Source organism: Mastomys coucha, unplaced genomic scaffold (assembly GCF_008632895.1).
Source record: "Mastomys coucha isolate ucsf_1 unplaced genomic scaffold, UCSF_Mcou_1 pScaffold14, whole genome shotgun sequence".
In the NCBI taxonomy this organism is placed as follows: domain Eukaryota; kingdom Metazoa; phylum Chordata; class Mammalia; order Rodentia; family Muridae; genus Mastomys; species Mastomys coucha.
In genome coordinates, this window is record NW_022196896.1 from 4,735,071 (window position 1) to 4,752,320 (window position 17,250).

Consider the following 17,250-nt stretch of genomic DNA (forward strand, 5'->3'; position numbering starts at 1 on the left):
CCTCTCTCCCTCCCTCCCTTTCTTTCTCTCCCTCCCTTCCCCTTCCTTTCTTTTCAGTTTCCTTTTTTGGCAGTGCTGGTGGGACCCAGGGACTCCCTCATACTTGCTAGGCAAATACTCACCAAACCACTCGTCCCCAGCCCTGGATTTCATTTTTAACATTGTAAAATTGATACTTAGAATGACACTATCCCAAGGTGTTTCTAGATGGAAACTATGTTGGGAAGGTGAAAAACAAATCTATTTAAACCTAAGCTCTAAAGAGTACCCAAACATATGGAAATCAGAGACAGGAAGATGTGTGTCTGAGTCTCTGAAAACAAGTTTATTTTTTATTTTCTTGACTCTTACTAGAAAAAATAAAATGGCTTTTGTTATTGTTTTGGTTTGGTTTTTTTTTTTTGGTTTTTGTTTGTTTTGTTTTGTTTTTGTAGTTAGGCAAGTTTTCAGGCTGGAGAGTGACTCAATGGCCAAAAGTACCGTCTGTTCTTTTAGAGGACCTGAATTTATTTCCAGCACCTACGTGGTGGCTTACAACAGTCTGCAACTTTAGGCCTAGGGGTTCTGGCACCACCTCTGGCCTTTGCAGATAGATGTACATGGCATACAGGCACAACATGCAACCAAAACACCTATCCACAGAATACAAAATGAACAGTTTTTCATTAAAGTAAATTTTTAAAAGTCAAACTTCCAGGTGGGGCCTGTCAGTGTCACTGCCCTGTCCCCACCTGAGGCTGTAGAGCACTTTGCCATCTGGCTGGACCCGCAGCATGACGTTGTCTGTGGTGGTGTCGTGGATGAAGGAGCGCTTGGAGTGCACAAAGAACATGTCCGGAACCCAGATCTTCTTTACAAGTCGGCCATCAAACGTCATGCTGAGGTTGTTGGAGCTGGGGAAAGACAGCCTCTCGTCCTTCCAGTAGTGCCTCAGATACAGGGTCATGGTGAAGTCCTGGGGGCGGGAGGCAGAGCAGAGATACACACACCTACCCACTGTGGAGCCATCCCCAGCGGGAACGACACTGGAGCCAGTGGGCTGAGCACTGCCTGAAGAAGGAGGAGACCTAGAGCAGACTGTCCCTGAGCTCCATGCACCCCACCACTCACCTCCACGGCAGCTGCCCCACTGACACCAGCGACTCAAGCTAAAAGTGCCCTAGTCAATGCTGTGGGCACTTGGGCTGGAGATCAGTCCAGTTCCCAGGCCCTGGGCAGGGCTAGCCTGAGCTGTGTCTTTCACTGCTTCCTGGGGGGTGCTGTGGAGGGAGGCTTGCTTGAGAGCACGGTGCTTTTTTTTTTTTTTTTTTTGCTTGCATCCCTGTCTCACTGTTCTACTGTCTTAATGCTTTCTGGGAGCAGTCCCCAAGTGTACAATGGGCTAGAATTCTTCTTCAGGCCTACTTGTTGGAGGCTCCAAGCCAAGGTAGAGTTTTAAAAAGTTCCCTAACTTGTAGAGTGCTCCCTACCCCCCTGCCTTTTTTAATTTTTGGGAGAGGGTCTCACTGTGTACGTAGCCCAAGCTGGTATGGAGCTTTCTCTACAATAGACCAGGCTAGTCTCCAAGATAACCCTTCCTCCACCTCTTGGGTGTTGACTTGAAGACATGTACCACCATACGTAGCTGGTGACATTTTTGTTTTTTTAATTTGGAACCTACTGAAAAGTAAAAAAAGGGAAACCCCCACTGTTCCAGGTGTCCAGAGCGAGACATAGACCCGGCAGGAGTACAGTGGGCCTGGCTGCAGTCTGGGCCTGCATCTCACAGGGCATCCATGCTGGAGGACAAAGGCCAAGCTTGTCACCCGACTGTCTCATACCAACTGGGAACAAATGACGTCTATAAAGTGAGTATGACAGTTCCCACCTTCCAAGGGGTTACGAGTTGTGATGGACTTCAGCTGAGCTTCTGTCCAGACAGGTCCACATGAGCCTCCCCGTCGCCCAGAGCCCTGATCGGAGAAGCACTCACCATGTCCACCTCAGAGATGCTGTCCAGGCTCTCCACTTGCACATCCACACCCACAGGAATGGCCGGGCCTGGGGAGAGCATGACAAGAGTGCTCGCTCACTCCCTCACTCTGCCCCCCTTTCTTCTTTTTACCTTCTTTTAAAAATTTTATTTTTCTCTCATATATTACATGAAGCAACCCAGGAGGAGGAAAAGGGCCCAAAAGCAGGCAAAAGAGTCAGAGACAGCTCCTGCTGCCACTGTTTGGGGTCCCTCAAGAGCTTCAAGCTACACAACCATAACATGTATGCAGAGGACCTAGGTCAGACCCATGCAGGCTCCCTGATTGATTCCCTAGGACAAAGCCTTGCTATGTGGCCCAGGCTGATCTCAAACTCAATCCTCCTGTCCCAGCCTCCAAAGTGCTAGGATTATAAAAGTGTGCCATCATACCCAGAAGAACATACTGCCTTTTTACTTGAACTTAAACTATGGAAGAGGCAGGCAGAGGTGCGTAAGTCATGTCAGAGTCAAACATTTGAAGGTTTGGTCATGCCCACAGGCAGGCCAAGAAGTAAAAGAACAGGCTCAGAGGTTGGCTCCTTGGAACATCCCAACCAAAACAAGTAATAAAAATGCTTTGCTCTTTGTGAAATGATATGGTTAAATTATTTTACTTATGTGTTTGTGTTCTTTCTGCAGGTATGCTGAGTGTCTGTCGAAGCCAGAAAAGGGCATCTGATCCTTTAAGACTAGAGTTATAGACCATTATGAGCTTTCCTGTGACTGGGAATCGAACCTGGGTCCTCTAGAAGAGCAGGCAATGTTCTTAACCACTAAACCATCTTCCCAGCCCCAGAATGATGAGGTTAATAGAGTCCATATGTTCATATGAAACTGTAGTGGAGACCTCTGTTGAGTCAGGGTCTGATGTAAGAAGCTGACAGCTTGCTCCTCAGCATGAAACTGCCTACTGAATTTCCTCTGTTTGCATGTCCTCTCTTCTTGAAAATACTGGTCACATTCAGGTCACTGTCCTGCCCACGCATCAAGCTTCCGGGAACGACACAACGCGCCAAGAGGCCTTAAATCAAAATATCACATGTTTGGTGTTATGTCCTGGCCATTTAAATTTAGTACTGACAGAGAATGAGAGAAGGCAAGCTTTCAGGACGTGAGCTGAGTGTAGGGTGTGTTCCAGTTAGTGAGACAGGAGGAGGTGGGATTGGATCCAATAGCTGCATATGACAAAGAGAATAAAGACCTTCCTAGAACTTGGGGGATTTGATTTGGAAGGGATTGGAGTGAAGCAAACATGATTAGGGAAAATGAAAGACATGCACGATTTCTAGAGGCTGGAGTGGTGGCTCGGTCAGTCAGTACTTCTGACTTTGCCAGCATGAAGACCTGAGTTCAATCCCATGTAGAAATACTGGGTGTGGTGTTGTGTGTCCCAACACTGAGGAGGCAGAGGCAGGAGGATTCCTGGACCCCACCAGCCAGGCTGTCTGGCCTAATTGGTGAGCTTCAAGGACAGTGGGAGACTGTGTCAAAGGAGGGAGACAGCATTCCTGAGGATGGCACAAGGGTTTCCTCTGGTCTCTGCATGCGTGGACACCCATACTTACATACATGTATTTGCAAATGCATGAACACACTCATATACACAGCCATAAAAAAATATTTTCCCCAGAAACAAAGAAACCAAACTCATGTCAACAAGATGGCTCAGAAGGTGAGAATGCCCAGGGCCCAACCTAAAGCCCTGTTCTGAGTTCTCAAAAGCCACATGGTGGAAAGAGCCAATTTCTCTGTTCTCTGTTCTCTGACATCCACACATTTCATGATGTGCATGTACATCACAGCACTCCCAAAATAAATAAGTAAATGTACACACATACACACACACACACACACACACACACACACACACGCACGCACGCACGCACGCACGCGCACTCGCGCACTCTCGCGCACACACACACATATGGAAACCCCTTTGAGAGTGAGGAGGCCGAGCCCCAGCAACTGCTAAGCCTCAGAAGGCTTCCTGCTCTGGAGTGAATCCTCAACCTGTTTTCATTCCATTAAACCCAGCAGACAGGACTCTGATGTGTAAGTGAAGCTCCTCTGCCAACTCGAAGTGAAAACAACTCCAGCTCGAGATTGTAGAGGTAGTCGAGGCTGTTGGATTGGGATTTCAGAGCATCCTCAGGAGGCAGCTCTGGCTGCACCTGCCCAGCCTTCCCATGCTGTTCCTGTCTCACTGACCCTCAGTGAACCTTCTCACAAGCACTGCCCTGGGGCAGCTGGCTGGCCTCGCCTCACCACACACATCAGCAGGCACTCTGGCATGAAGGACAGATGCTCAGAAGGTGCTCAGCCCACCAAAGCAGATATGAGAGGCAGATCAAAGAACCCCGGGAAAGAAGAGACACCTCCCCACCCCCGAGTGCACACTTCATACCTCCAAAGCCAGGCCTCATGCTGAAATCATGGTCGTCTATCCTCAGCAGCTGTTCCGACTTCGTGAGGGGTGACTTGGTTATGTCAGAGCTTCGTTTCAGAATGGGGCTGCCACAGAGGGAAAGCAGGCTGGTCACACGTGCTGGGTGGAGTCATAGGCCTTCGGCTTACACGTTTCATGGAGTGTTCTATGTATATCGCCTTAGAGACACTCTGCCTCCCCTCTTCCATTCCCCAGCTTTCTGGATAAAGAAACTGACCTGGAAGTTCCAAGATTGGGGTCCCTAGCTACATGGAAGGGATCCTCAAATAGCAACGCCAGACCCTGCCTCTGATGTCCTGGAACAGGGGCCTGAAACTGGTATTTCTAAAGGCTTCCCAGGGCCCGGGGAGTGGCTCAGCATAGGCGCGGTCCTGGGGTCCATCAGAAGCACTGGAGGGGAAAAGCTTCCTAGCAATTTAACATACCACCCAAACTGAGACTTGCTGGTCCGTCTCAGCGGCAAGCCAGACTCCTTTAAATGCCTTGGACGTTTCTGGGGACGGAGTTGACTGGAGAAGAAGCAAATGTGTATGGCTGAGCCCCACACCTTGATCTTCCGTGCTCATTCTGTGGATTGGAGTGGACACCGCACATTCTGATTCCTGAAGCTGTTGGGTTGCTTGTACCTGGTTTTGTCTGTTCCTAAATGTGTAATGTATTTTCAGTGGTTGACAATCTCCGCCATCCCTCTCTCTCTTGTCTCTCTGTGTGTGTCTCTGTTTCTTTCTCCCTCCCTCCTTCCCTCCCTCCTTCCCTCCCTCTCTCCCCTTCCCTCTTTCCCTCTTTCCCTCTTTCTTCCTTTCTTCCTTCCTCTTCCTTCCTTCCTTCCTTCCTTCCTTCCTTCCTTTCTTTCCTTCTTTCTTTCTTTCTGTCTTTCTTTCTGTCTTTCTTTCCTTCATTCTTCCTTCTTTCTTTTTTTTTTTTAAATGCAGTAACTGGAGAAATGGCTCGAACATTGGCTGCTCTTTCAAAGGACACCAGGTTCTATTCCCAACACCCACATGACAGCTTACAACTCTGTTACTCATGTTCAGAGGATCTGATGCCCTCTTCTGGCCTCCTCATGTACTGCATGCATAGTGTGCACAGACATACATTCAGGCAAAACACCGTACTCATAAAATATTTCTTTTAAACTAGACATACAGCTAACTCTACTGACCTACCCCCATTCACGGGAACTTGTCTTATTGGTTCCTTGTCAGTCTGCCCAGAGTTTATTATAGAAATATGTTAGCACTAACATTTAGTAATATTTTCCCTTCCTTATACAATTAATGGCCTGCAGATGCTTCTTCATCTTGCTTCCCCCTCATTTAATAATATGCCCTGGGTTTTCACATATGGAGTCCCCCATTCCCTTTATTCCACTGCAGAGTGCCCCATCTCACCAGTCCTCCCACAGCGCGTTTGTTGCTCTGGGTCCTTCCTCTGTCTCTACAGTAAGCGACACCATGAATTCTTTATTATCCAACAGCACAACCCTAGGGATCCTCACAAACTTCCCAGGCCTGGGGCTGACACCAGGCAGTGTTTCTTCAGAGAGACCTCCCCATTTGTCTTCTCCTCCAACTGCAGATGCTCCCACACTTGATGGGGGCTCATTAGATCACTGAATTTCATGGAGCTTTGTGTGTCTAATGCGAGGTCTAGGCTGAGGTTGTGAAAAGTAGTCAGGGGCACTTGAGAGTCCTGCCCAGGTACATTATCCTCCCTGTGGCTTGCTCAGCTGTGTCATCGTCCACCTCTTCAATACAGTCCCGTGGCTTTCTCCACCCAGCTCTCAGCCCTCACTATGTTCTTCCCTGAAAGAACCTCTCGTGTTCGTGAGAAACAGGAGGTCAGGAAAACAAGGCTCTTGCCTCTCTTCAGAACATGGCTGCTTTATACTGTTAGGCAACCAACTTGTTCCCTGAAAGCCACGCTGCTGACTTAAGTAGAGAGTCTATGAGTGTGGACTGTGGGGTGTGAAGGTTGAGAGGACACGTGGGAGAGAATCACACTTGCTGAACACAGGAAGGTGCTTCAGCATGGTCAGGGGACTGCCAGCTGCTTCCCGGTCCTCGTGGGGGCAGGGCTGAGGGTGTGGATCAGTGGGCCATACCTGCCTTGCTTGTGGGCATCGTCGTGTGCTCCTCGTCTCTGTCTCTGAGGTCTGCTATGGAAACAAAAAATAAAGGTGTTCCAGAGACTGTCTAGGGACTCAGATCAGCAAAGCACCCTGGCGTCTGTGCACACTTCAAATCTAGACAGAATACAATGTGGGTGGGGAGGGAAGAAGGCTCAACGCATTAATCTGGTCTGACGAGCATTTTCCAAGTACTCACAGGAGCAGGGAACGAGGATTAATTATTTAGAAGGCCTGATTTACAGAGATCTGACTTAACCACCTCCCCCGCCACCCCACACATGTGCGTGCACACAAATACACATTCATTCACATTCATACAGTCATGTAAACACTTATTCACACACATTCATGCATACCCACACTATTCACGCACACTCTCACACATTCATGGACACCCACACACTCACACACACACCTTACACATTCACACTTATACACTCACACACATTCATGCACCCTCACTCCTACACACACCCTGTGTACTCAAACTCATACACACTTACACACAGTTGTGCACAATCACAAGCATGAATGCACACACATGCACTCATACAGACACATGCAGACACGTACTCATACATACTCACATACACTTACACACTTATGGACACTCATGCACGCACACAGACACATGCACACTCACGCACGTGTGCACACACACACACACACACACACACACACATACACTCACTCACTCACTTATATATGAACTCACATCCATCCAGGCTTGGAAATGAGCCTTAAGAGTGGACACTGTAACTTGGACCCACTATGAAACTGTGGCAAACAAAGATGCCAGTGAGCTGTGCCCAGTGAGCTGTGCCCAGTGAGCTGTGCCCTCTCTGGTGTACTTGCCTCTGAGCAGGGATGTGGCCATGTGGGCAAGAAGGAAATGAAGGAGAGAGCCGGGATGGAGCATTTATTGCTTCTTCTTCCATGTTGGTGACTAGCAATGCCTTGTGGCTTTGCCTAGGGTACACATGGCTTCCTGTCCTTCCCCTTTCCTGGGGTCATCAACATGCCTGCTTAGGGCCCTGAACCCTGCCCACATCTCCAGGAAGAGTATTACTATTATCATTATTATTATTGTTATTATTATTATTATTATTATTATTATTACTACTACTACTACTTAGGCCCCTCTGAGTGTAATGCTATTTTCTTCGAGGACTCCACTGGTGACAGGGACGGGGATTATGTCATCCGTAGCACAGGGGAGCAGGGCAGGCATGAGCTTGGCAGGAAAGGAGTGAAAATGGACAAGATAAGGTGGGAGAGGGAATAGGCCACCAAGGACAGAGCCTTGTGCATGCCCAGCACCTGGGCAGAGCCGGCTGCAGTAGACTCTCAGCACAGGGTAGCTGGATGAGGAAAGGAATGCATGTCCTTACGTGAAAAAGAGCATATAAGAAGAGACCAGAGAGACTGAGCACAGAGGACGGAGTAGAAAACGAGTTACCTATTCTGACTTTACCTTTGGGCTAGCCTGCAATACAATCACTCACCAACTGACAGAGGGCTGTCAAGCTCTGAAATACCCCACAGTTGTCTCTGCAAGAGATTCTAGCCTAGAGGACACAGATAAGGATCCCCCAACATCCTTCCCGATGTTGTTAATACTTTAAAGCACCTTTTCCTGTCCATATACCACTTACAAGCTGGACAGTAAACATAAGGCAGATGAAAGAAACTCAGAATTACCCAAACGTTTGTATGCATATCCTACACAGAGCCCAGGGCAAGCAAGTCGACTTACCAGTGGATTCTCTTTAGCACCTTTTTACCAGCTACAGATACAATGCTTGTTAAAATTAAGCATAACAGGAAACAAGTGATATGAGCAACTGGCGTGCCTTGAGTAATCATGGGCTAGGTGCTGTTCTTACTCATTTTATGATGAACTCACAACACATTGTCCACAGGCCTCACCATTAGCCCCCGTTTGCATGTGAGCAAACCAAGACTGGATACTGGGAGCTCACGTAGCTTTTAAAGCTACAGAGGTAGGTGCTGGACTGGGGATCTGGATTTGAGCCGTGAAAGAAGCATTGGCCACATTGTCTTGCTGGATGATCTTTCTTTCTCTCCCTTATTTAGTTACTGTTTGAGCCAGAGTTTCTCACAGAACCTCACTGATTTGTCTGCCATGGCCAGCCTTTCATGTGGGCGCTGGAACTCTTTACCGATTGAGCTATCTCCTGGGCTTGAGAATTAGGGCTGGAAGGTCTGTGTCGCTTTGATGACCACATTGCCTCAGAGAGCAGAGAGCTTGGTTTTGACAAGGGACCAAGGATGGGCTGATGAAAACAATCTTGCTTTCTTGGCCTTTTAGTGGCCAAGGAAAGAAATCTTTTATGTATCCCAGAACCCCCAATACCACGTGTGATGGTGGCACCTTTCCTTCCTAGCCTCACCTGGATACGTCGAGGTGTATTTACTCAAAAACGGTTCCCTCTTCTTACGTGCATGACGTCAGAACAGAACAACCAGGGTCATAGCGCCACCCAGATAATTCTGGCTGAACCTCCATCTCAAAATCTTGTTCCTTGCCTTGTCCTCTCCATCCCTGCCACCGTATGAACTGAATCCATGGTTCTTGGCAAGGGGTAGCACACTGCCCCGCCTGTGCTCTTGTCTGTCTGCCCGAGCCATCACAGCAACAGTGTGGCGTGAAGATCAGACGTGTGATTTTCCACTGAGATCCTTTTACCTTCAGTGTCAAATCCATAGAAGTTGGGCAACAAGGTTCCTAGTAATCTACCGCCCATTGCCAGCTGACTAAACTTCACAGTAGTCAAGTATACATGTGTTGGCCCACACAATCCTGCCAATAACCAGGAAATGACTGTGCCAGTTGGCTTTTTTTGTCAACTTGACACGAGCCTAGAGTTATCTGGGAAGAGGAGTCTCCGTTGAGGAAATGGTTCCATTCTCTTGCCTGTAGGCAAGTCTGTAGTATTTTCTTGGTTAATGATTGATGTGGGAAGCTCATCTCACTCTGGGTGATGTCACCCCTGGGCAGGTAGTCAACATTGCATAAAGAAGCAGGTTTAGGGGTTGGGAGGTGGGGGCAATTAAAAGCTCTTGTTGCTCTTCTGGATGACTTCGGCTCCATCCTTAGCACCTACATGGTAGAGCACAAACATCTGTGTCCTCTAACCTTGGCAGGTACCAGGCCCACACGTGGTACTCATACACATATACAGGCAAGACACTCATACACAATAAAATAATAAAATAACTATTACAGTTTTTAAAACAAAATCTGAGCAAGCTATGAGGAACAAGTCAGCAGGCAGTGCTCCTCCATGGTCTCTGCTCGAGTTCCTGCCTGGACTTTCCTTCATATGGACTGTAAGGTGAAAGGAACGCTTCCCCAAGTGTCTATCAGTCATGGTCTTTATCACATCAATAGAAGCAAAGCAAAACAGTGACAGATGGCCCATTCTGCTGAACAAGAGATACAGACTGGAAGCTGTCAAATCCAAGGCCATTGGTGGGTTTGTAGCAGTGCCAAGTCTCGAACCCAGGCCGTCTTATTGCTTGGAGACTCTCTTCCCACCACTGTTCCACCCAGCTTGGAGATCAGGACTGATTCCTGGTGCCTAGAACCATTACATCACACTGCACAGGAGCTGGTCAGGGACGCAGCCAGGACTATATCAGGCCTTGGACTCTAGCTAAGACAATAAACATGTTCTGGAGGAGGGTGAGGATGCTGACATGGTTGTTTTATACACATGACTAAAGAAATTCCATGAGAAGGTAACAGTTATAAAGGCATAATGTGGGCGAGAGGACATAATGGTGTCCAGGCAGAGGCACACAGTGGACAACAGTCATGGTGTGGAACTCACTGTTCTCAAGGAACGGCCAGGAGGCCAAACTGACCACACGGAGCAGGGAGACTGAGCCAAACACCTGGATTTGCTCTGTGGCTCCTCAGGTCAGCCAAGCCCCTAGGTGGGGTGTCTGGCTGCCAGGGTAGCTATTGAACACTGGTCTTGGGTGCAGTTCCTGGAAGCAGCAAGCTGGAGCAATAGCACATCTGACCTTTAACTCCAGTTTTTCTGACCTGGCAAGTGTCTCCTTTGCTATGAAAGGATTGGAGCCACGCATTGATGTGGAGTCTGTAATTCCAACACTCAGGAGGCCAAGACAGGAGGATTGGTGTGGATTTAAGCCCAGCCAGAGCTGTGTAGCAAGATGTCTCAACCCCTTCCCAATACACAAACAAAAGAAATAATGAATTGGTCTTTAAGCTGTCACATTGTAATCATTGTAGAAGTATCACTAGAAGGCACTTGAAGGTCTCTGTCTACTAGCTGCCCCATAGGCTCAGTTCTTACACTATGAGGATGCTCGTGTGATGTGGTCTTTCTGGAGTGTCCTGGAGCTTATACATGTTCCACATGAATATTCTGTATTTTCCCTCAGCTCTAAATAGTTCATCTCCACTGATTACTTTCTAAGTGATTTTGATAAAAAAAATAATCTTGTTTCTTGAGTTACATATTACCTCAGTTATTGTTCTATTGCTGAAGAGACCTGATGACCAAGACAACTCATATTAAAGAAAGAATTTAAATTGCGTCTTGCTTATAGTTTCAAAGGCTTAGTCCATTATCATCATGGCAGATAGCATGGTAGCAGGTAGGTTTGGTGATGGAGAAGTAGCTGAGAGCTCCATCCTGATTCACAAGCAGAGAGAGAAAGACTGAGCCTGGGCTTCTGAAACCTCAAAGCCCACCCCCCAGTGACACACTTCCTCCAACAAAGTCACACTTCCTAGTCCTTCTAATCCTTTCAAATAGTGTGACTCCCTGATGACTTAGTATATATGAGCTTATGGGGCCATTCTTATTCAAACCACCACATTCTACTCCCTGGTCCCATAGGCTAGCAGCCATATCATAATGCAAAATGCATTCAGTCCAGTTTCAAAAATTCCCATAGTCTACCATAGTCTCAAAACTCTTTAAAAGTCCAAAGCTCAAAGTCTCTTTGGAGACTCATGGCAGTCTCTGAATTGTAACCCCTAGAATAATCAAAATCAAAGAGCAAGTCACAGACTTCCAACATACAATGACACAGAATATACATTGCCATTCCAAAGGGGAAGAAAAGAAACACAGTGAGAAAATGCTGGACCATAGCAAGACCTAAAACCAGCAGGGCAAACTCCATATTCTATATCTCCATGTCTGATGTCAAAGTGCTCTTCAGATCTCTGACTCCTTTCATCTTTGCAGACTGTAACACACCTCTCTCATTTGGGCTGGTTCCACATTCATCTGCAGCTTTCCTTGGCAGGTATCCCACAACTCTGGTGTCTCCTGCAACTTGGGGTCTCCAAAGCAGCCCAAGCTTCACCTTCACAGCTTCATGCGATGGCCTCTCTGGACCTCCATGAAGGGACACCCCTGACACATGTCTGGCCTCAGCAGCTTTCCTTAGATCCCAAGGCAGCCCAAGCTTCACCTTCACAGCTTCGTGCGATGGCCTCTCTGGACCTCCATGAAGTAACACCCCTGACACATGCCTGGCCTGGCCTCTCTGGACCTCCTTGAAGGGACACCCCTGACACATGTCTGGCCTCAGCAGCTTTCCTTAGCCGTGGAGAGAGATTCCACAATGCCTTTCTTATATTCTTGACACTAAAGCGAGAATCCTGTGGTAGAAGCTGCCAAGTTCTACTGCTAGGTGGGGCTAGCAGTAGAACATGACCCCCTCTTTCAATTGTGTGAGCATCAGCTGTTCATGGTTTCCCTAGATGCTTACGCTTCCCTTTAATTTCTTTTAACAATTTGGAAGCTTAGCTAGGTGGGGTCTTGCACTGAAGCCACCACTTCTTTTACTCCATTTAGCATCAGACTTTTCTTTAAACTTTATATCTCCTTGAGTTCTGGACTTAGCTCTATTACTCCTCAAACTATACATTTGTATTTTTCCTTGCTAAGCTTGCTCCTTTTTATTATAGTTTTGCATAAGAGTGACCACTAAAAATCAAGTGACAAAGTCAATATTAGGCTGTCTTGAATTCTCCCCTGATAACACCATGAACCCAAAACTCATCAATTTAGCCTCAGGAGGATCCTTTAGGACAAGAACAGAAAGCAGCTATATTCTTCATAAAATATCACAAGAATTGTTGTTAGGCCACTTACTAATATTCTTCTCCTCCGAAACATCTTGAGCAGGGTCGTCATAATCTACATTGCTCAAAGCACCACTGTCTTCCACATTCTTACTGGTATTTAAGCTCCAGTTAAAACATTTGACTGCTTTCCTATCTCAAATCCCAAATTCCATATTCTGCCAACAAGCAGCATGGTCAGACCCATCTCTCTGGTACCAACTTCTGTCTTAGTAACTGTTTTACTACTATGAATAGACACTATGGCTAAGGCAACTCTTATAAAAGAAAGTGTTTAATTGGGGGCCTGCTTATAGTTTCAGAGCCTTAATCCATTATTGTCATGGCAGAAAGCATGGCAGCAGGTAGCTGTGGTGCAGTTCTGAGAAGTAGCTGAGAGCTACATCCTGATCCACAAGCAGAGAGGGGGAGAAACTGGGGCTGTCGTGGACCTTTGAAACTTCAAAGCCTACCCCAAGTATCATTTTCTCCAACAAAGCTACACTTCCTAATCCTTTCAAGCAGTGCCACTCCTTGGTGCCTAAGCATTCAAATATATGAGCCTACGGGGATTGTTCTTATTCAAACTACCACACATATCCTAGAATGTTCAATGATGAACTCAATGTAAATTTTCTAGGCTATATATATATATACATATATATTTTTTTTTCCATTAGACATTGGTCTTGATGCTCATGAAAAGGTATTTTTAAGGTGTGATTAACAACTAGATCAGTAAACATCAGGTAAATGAGTCTCTTTCAAGCAGTTGAAGGTCCTTAAGACTAAAGTCTTCCAACCAAGAGGAATTCTGCTTCCAGATTGCTTTTGTAATTCAAGATTATAATGGCAGCAGCTGCAGGTTAGGCTTGACAGCCTCATAAGTTTGTTCATTGATTCATTTACTCATTTATTCATTTGTCCATTCATTTGCTCTTTCCTCTTTCTGTTCTGTAACAGTGGGTTGTCTTATTGTCTAGCCCAGACAAGCCTCAATCTCACCATGTAGCCTAGGCTGGCCTAAAACAAATGACAATCTTCTTACCTCAGCTTCCCCATTTGCTGGAATTTTAGGTGTGTGCTACCAAGCCCCTCCACCACAAATTTATGAAAGTCTTTTTTTTAACATTAATTTATATTTATCTATTTCATTTTATGTGTTTGAGTGTTCTGCCTGCCTGTACATATAGTCACAAAGTTAGTGCCTGGTGCCTATGGAGTTTAGAAGAGACAGCCAAGTCTCTGGGAACAGGAGTTATGGATGATCGAGACCCATCATATGGAAACTGGGAACTGAACCTTGGCAACAAACGCTGAGCCATGTCTCCAGCCCCTAAGTTTTTAAAAATAAATTTCTTTCTCTCCCATGGATGGGTGAATGAATAGAGTGGGAGATAGACGCACGGCTACGCATAATTAGCTTGTACATACATGTTTTATACGTGTCTGTGTCCATGAAGGTTCATGACTGTTTTTACATGTGACCATTCTGCCATGGAAGTCTGCACATGGAAGGGAGGTTGGCTGAGGCTAGTCCACTGCACTCACCTACTGCTCTGTCTTTTCTTGGAGTTATTAGATCAAGCCATCTCTCTGCCACTATCACTAATAACTGTTCCCAAGAATCTGGTGGAGTCCTAACACAAAGACCTGGCTTGCGTCATTATCCTTCCATAGGAAGCACACACTGAGAATGGGTTTGTCTGGTCTGGGCCTCAGGCAGAGCCTCTACCTGGACCATTTCTGTTTTGCTGGTACATGTCTGAATATAAGCTCCCTACTCCTTCCTTCTGGAAGACACTTTTTACATTTAAAGCTTTCATGCCCCACCCCCACTCCCCATGCCACCCACCCACACACATCTATTCTCCTTGGCAGAATTTTCAGACTGTACATTCCTCAATTCCCTTGGAAATGCCTTTTGTTTCTTCTTTAAAAAAAAATATGTATATGAATGATTGTTTGCATGTCTGTATGTGCACCACATGTGTGCCTGATGCCCACAGAGGTCAGAAGAGGGCATTAGACCTGGAACTGAAGCTACAATTGGTTCCTACCATTGAAGCTACCACAAAGGTTCTAGGAGCTAAACTTGGGTCCTCTACAAGAGCAAGTGCTCTTAGCCACTGAGCCATCTTTCCAAGCCCAGCAATCACGTCTTATTTACTCTGTATTTATGTGACTTGGAACAGGTGGGATCCTCACTAAATGAGTGAAGTTCCCACCACTGACTAAATGTTTTAGGCATTGGAAACATAAAACAAAAGTACGTTTTTCATGGAGAGAGCCTGCAGTACAGTGGTGTCAGGGGTGAACTTGCTGTGTTCTCCACAGAGTTGCAGCCCCACCTCTGCCCCAGGGATTGAAGCAGTAAGCTATGGACTCCTCTGCTAAGTCACTGATGTCTATCTCTGGTAAGGGCTGTTAAAGGTGGGGGCTTCTATATCCTGTCTTAACTCTCAGTCTTCTACCTGACTTGGTAGGAACTGACCCCATCGATCCTTCCATTCTCAGGAAAGCCTTGGCCACTCTCTAGGACGGCTCCCCAGTCTGAGGCCTCCAGAGGCTGGGGAATGTCCACTTACTTACTAACTGCTATAACAAATATGCTGTTTCACCAAGTGCTTCTTGGTGTCCTTGACACCTCTCTACTCTCTCTACACTCGCATGTCTAGTCCTTCGTTCCACTTCCTCCTCCACAGTCTTCTTCCTCAAACATCTTCCTTTTGTGGCCGAAGGCTGCCACTGAACATTGAACCCAGGGCCTTAAGCATGCTAGGAAAGCAATTTTTCACTGAAATATCTACCCAACCTTCCTCTTTCCCTTCCTCAGAAGCGCAAGCTGACCTCATACTCATTGTGTAGTTAAAATGATCCACCTCCCAAGTGCTGGGGTTATAGGCGTGTGCCACCACGGCCGGACCCACACTCCTCTTTCACTAAGGTGTTCGCGCTGACTTTGAATTAGCTGGGTAGCCCACCCGTGAACTTGGGACCCTCCTGCTTCAGCCTCCCAAGTTGGTGGGATTACAGGCCTGCAGTACCATCTCTACTTCCTCTGAGGTCTTCAATGTTCCTCTTCTTCTGCCTTTGTTCCCACTCTTACCCCACGCCGCCGTTTTCTCTCTCGGGGTCCCCTGACTACCTCCTTTGAATCTGTGTCCACAGCCCCAGTTCTCCCTGAGCTGCCTAATCCTTCCTCTCCACAGCCTCTAATGAAGCAGGGCTGTGTCCTTTCTTCACACCCTTCTCCCTGCTCTCCTGTCCCTGAGGCCAGACAAGCATCCCCAATGCCTGCTGGGTATTTACCTGAAACTGCTTTGCCACGCAAATCCTGGCAATTCTAAATGCTCTGGGCTCCATCTCTCCATCCCTGTTCATCCCACCATTGGCCCAGACCACGCACAATCTCTCACCTGTTCCAAGTGTGGCCTATGGTTATTTTCTGTCTCCCCTCTGGGACCCTACCTATCTGTTACATCTCCTGGTGTCCAAGCAAATCTGGTCTCTCTGGGATGGAATTCTGCTGAAGCCAGCTGGGTTTTCTTTGCTTCACAGGAAGAGTGGATTTCAGTATGGCCAAAAGTTATAGAACTAGCAGCCTCTGGCCTCTGGTAGGACAGGCTCATGCTACACAACCCAGGTTAGCATCCCCAGAGCCTGTAGTACATGCTTCCAGCCTTCCATGACGAAATGAAAGACTGTATCAGTCCATTCTAGAAACTTTGCTCTTGGGCTGGTGAGATGGCTCAGCGGGTAAGAACACTGACTGCTCTTCCAAAGGTCCTGAGCTCAGATCCCAGCAACCACATGGTGGCTCACAACCACCTGTAATGAGATCTGATGCCCTCTTCTGGTGCATCTGAAGACAGTTACAGTGTACCTATTTATAATAATAAATAAATATTTGGGCCTGAGTGAGCGGGGCTGACCTAAGTAAGCGGAGGTCCTAAAATTCAATTCCCAACAACTACATGAAGGCTCACAACCATCTGCACAGCTACAGTGTACTCATATACATAAAATAAATAGATAAATCTTTAAAAAAAAAAAAGAAAGAAACTTTGCTCTGTGTCCTATGTGAAACATGAAAGTGAGCACATTCAGACGTGCCTTCAGAGAGATTTTTTCGAATCTGGGTGACATGTCTTTTAAAAGTTTAGACTACATAAAAACAAAATTTAACTAGGATGATTGGATATAAATTGGTCCACCTTTTGTTTGTAAAGAAATGTAATCAAATCTACCTAGAATTGTAGTTTTTATTATATTTATTTATTTGTATGTGAGTGTGGTGGGTGTACACACAATGATGCACATGTGGAGGCCAGAGGACAACTTGCAGAAGGTAGTAGTTTCTCTCCTTTTACTTTGCAGGACCTACGGATAGAACTCAGCTCCTCAGACTTGGCGGCAACAGACTTTGCTCACTCAAGCATCTCCAAACCTATCCCGAGAGTTCTAAATGTCTGCATGCTAGTTGATCCAGGACGCTGTCTTTATTTTATTATTTCACTGTT

The 17,250-nt window shown here is 46.6% G+C and overlaps 1 protein-coding gene across 3 annotated transcripts in view; it reads right to left on the minus strand.

The window, feature by feature from the left end:
• Gabrr1 (gamma-aminobutyric acid type A receptor rho1 subunit) overlaps nucleotides 1-17,250 on the minus strand; it is a 37,802-nt gene that overhangs the window by 15,658 nt on the left and 4,894 nt on the right. The window contains exons 2-5 of one of the 3 annotated variants that reach the window (XM_031368762.1): nucleotides 6,565-6,618; nucleotides 4,419-4,525; nucleotides 1,973-2,040; nucleotides 732-955 (exon numbers count right to left, since the gene is read on the minus strand). In XM_031368762.1, coding sequence (XP_031224622.1) covers nucleotides 732-955; nucleotides 1,973-2,040; nucleotides 4,419-4,525; nucleotides 6,565-6,618 — 453 coding nt within the window. The remainder of the gene's footprint in view (nucleotides 1-731; nucleotides 956-1,972; nucleotides 2,041-4,418; nucleotides 4,526-6,564; nucleotides 6,619-17,250) is intronic. The other 2 variants (XM_031368763.1, XM_031368764.1) reach the window with 2 other exon arrangements.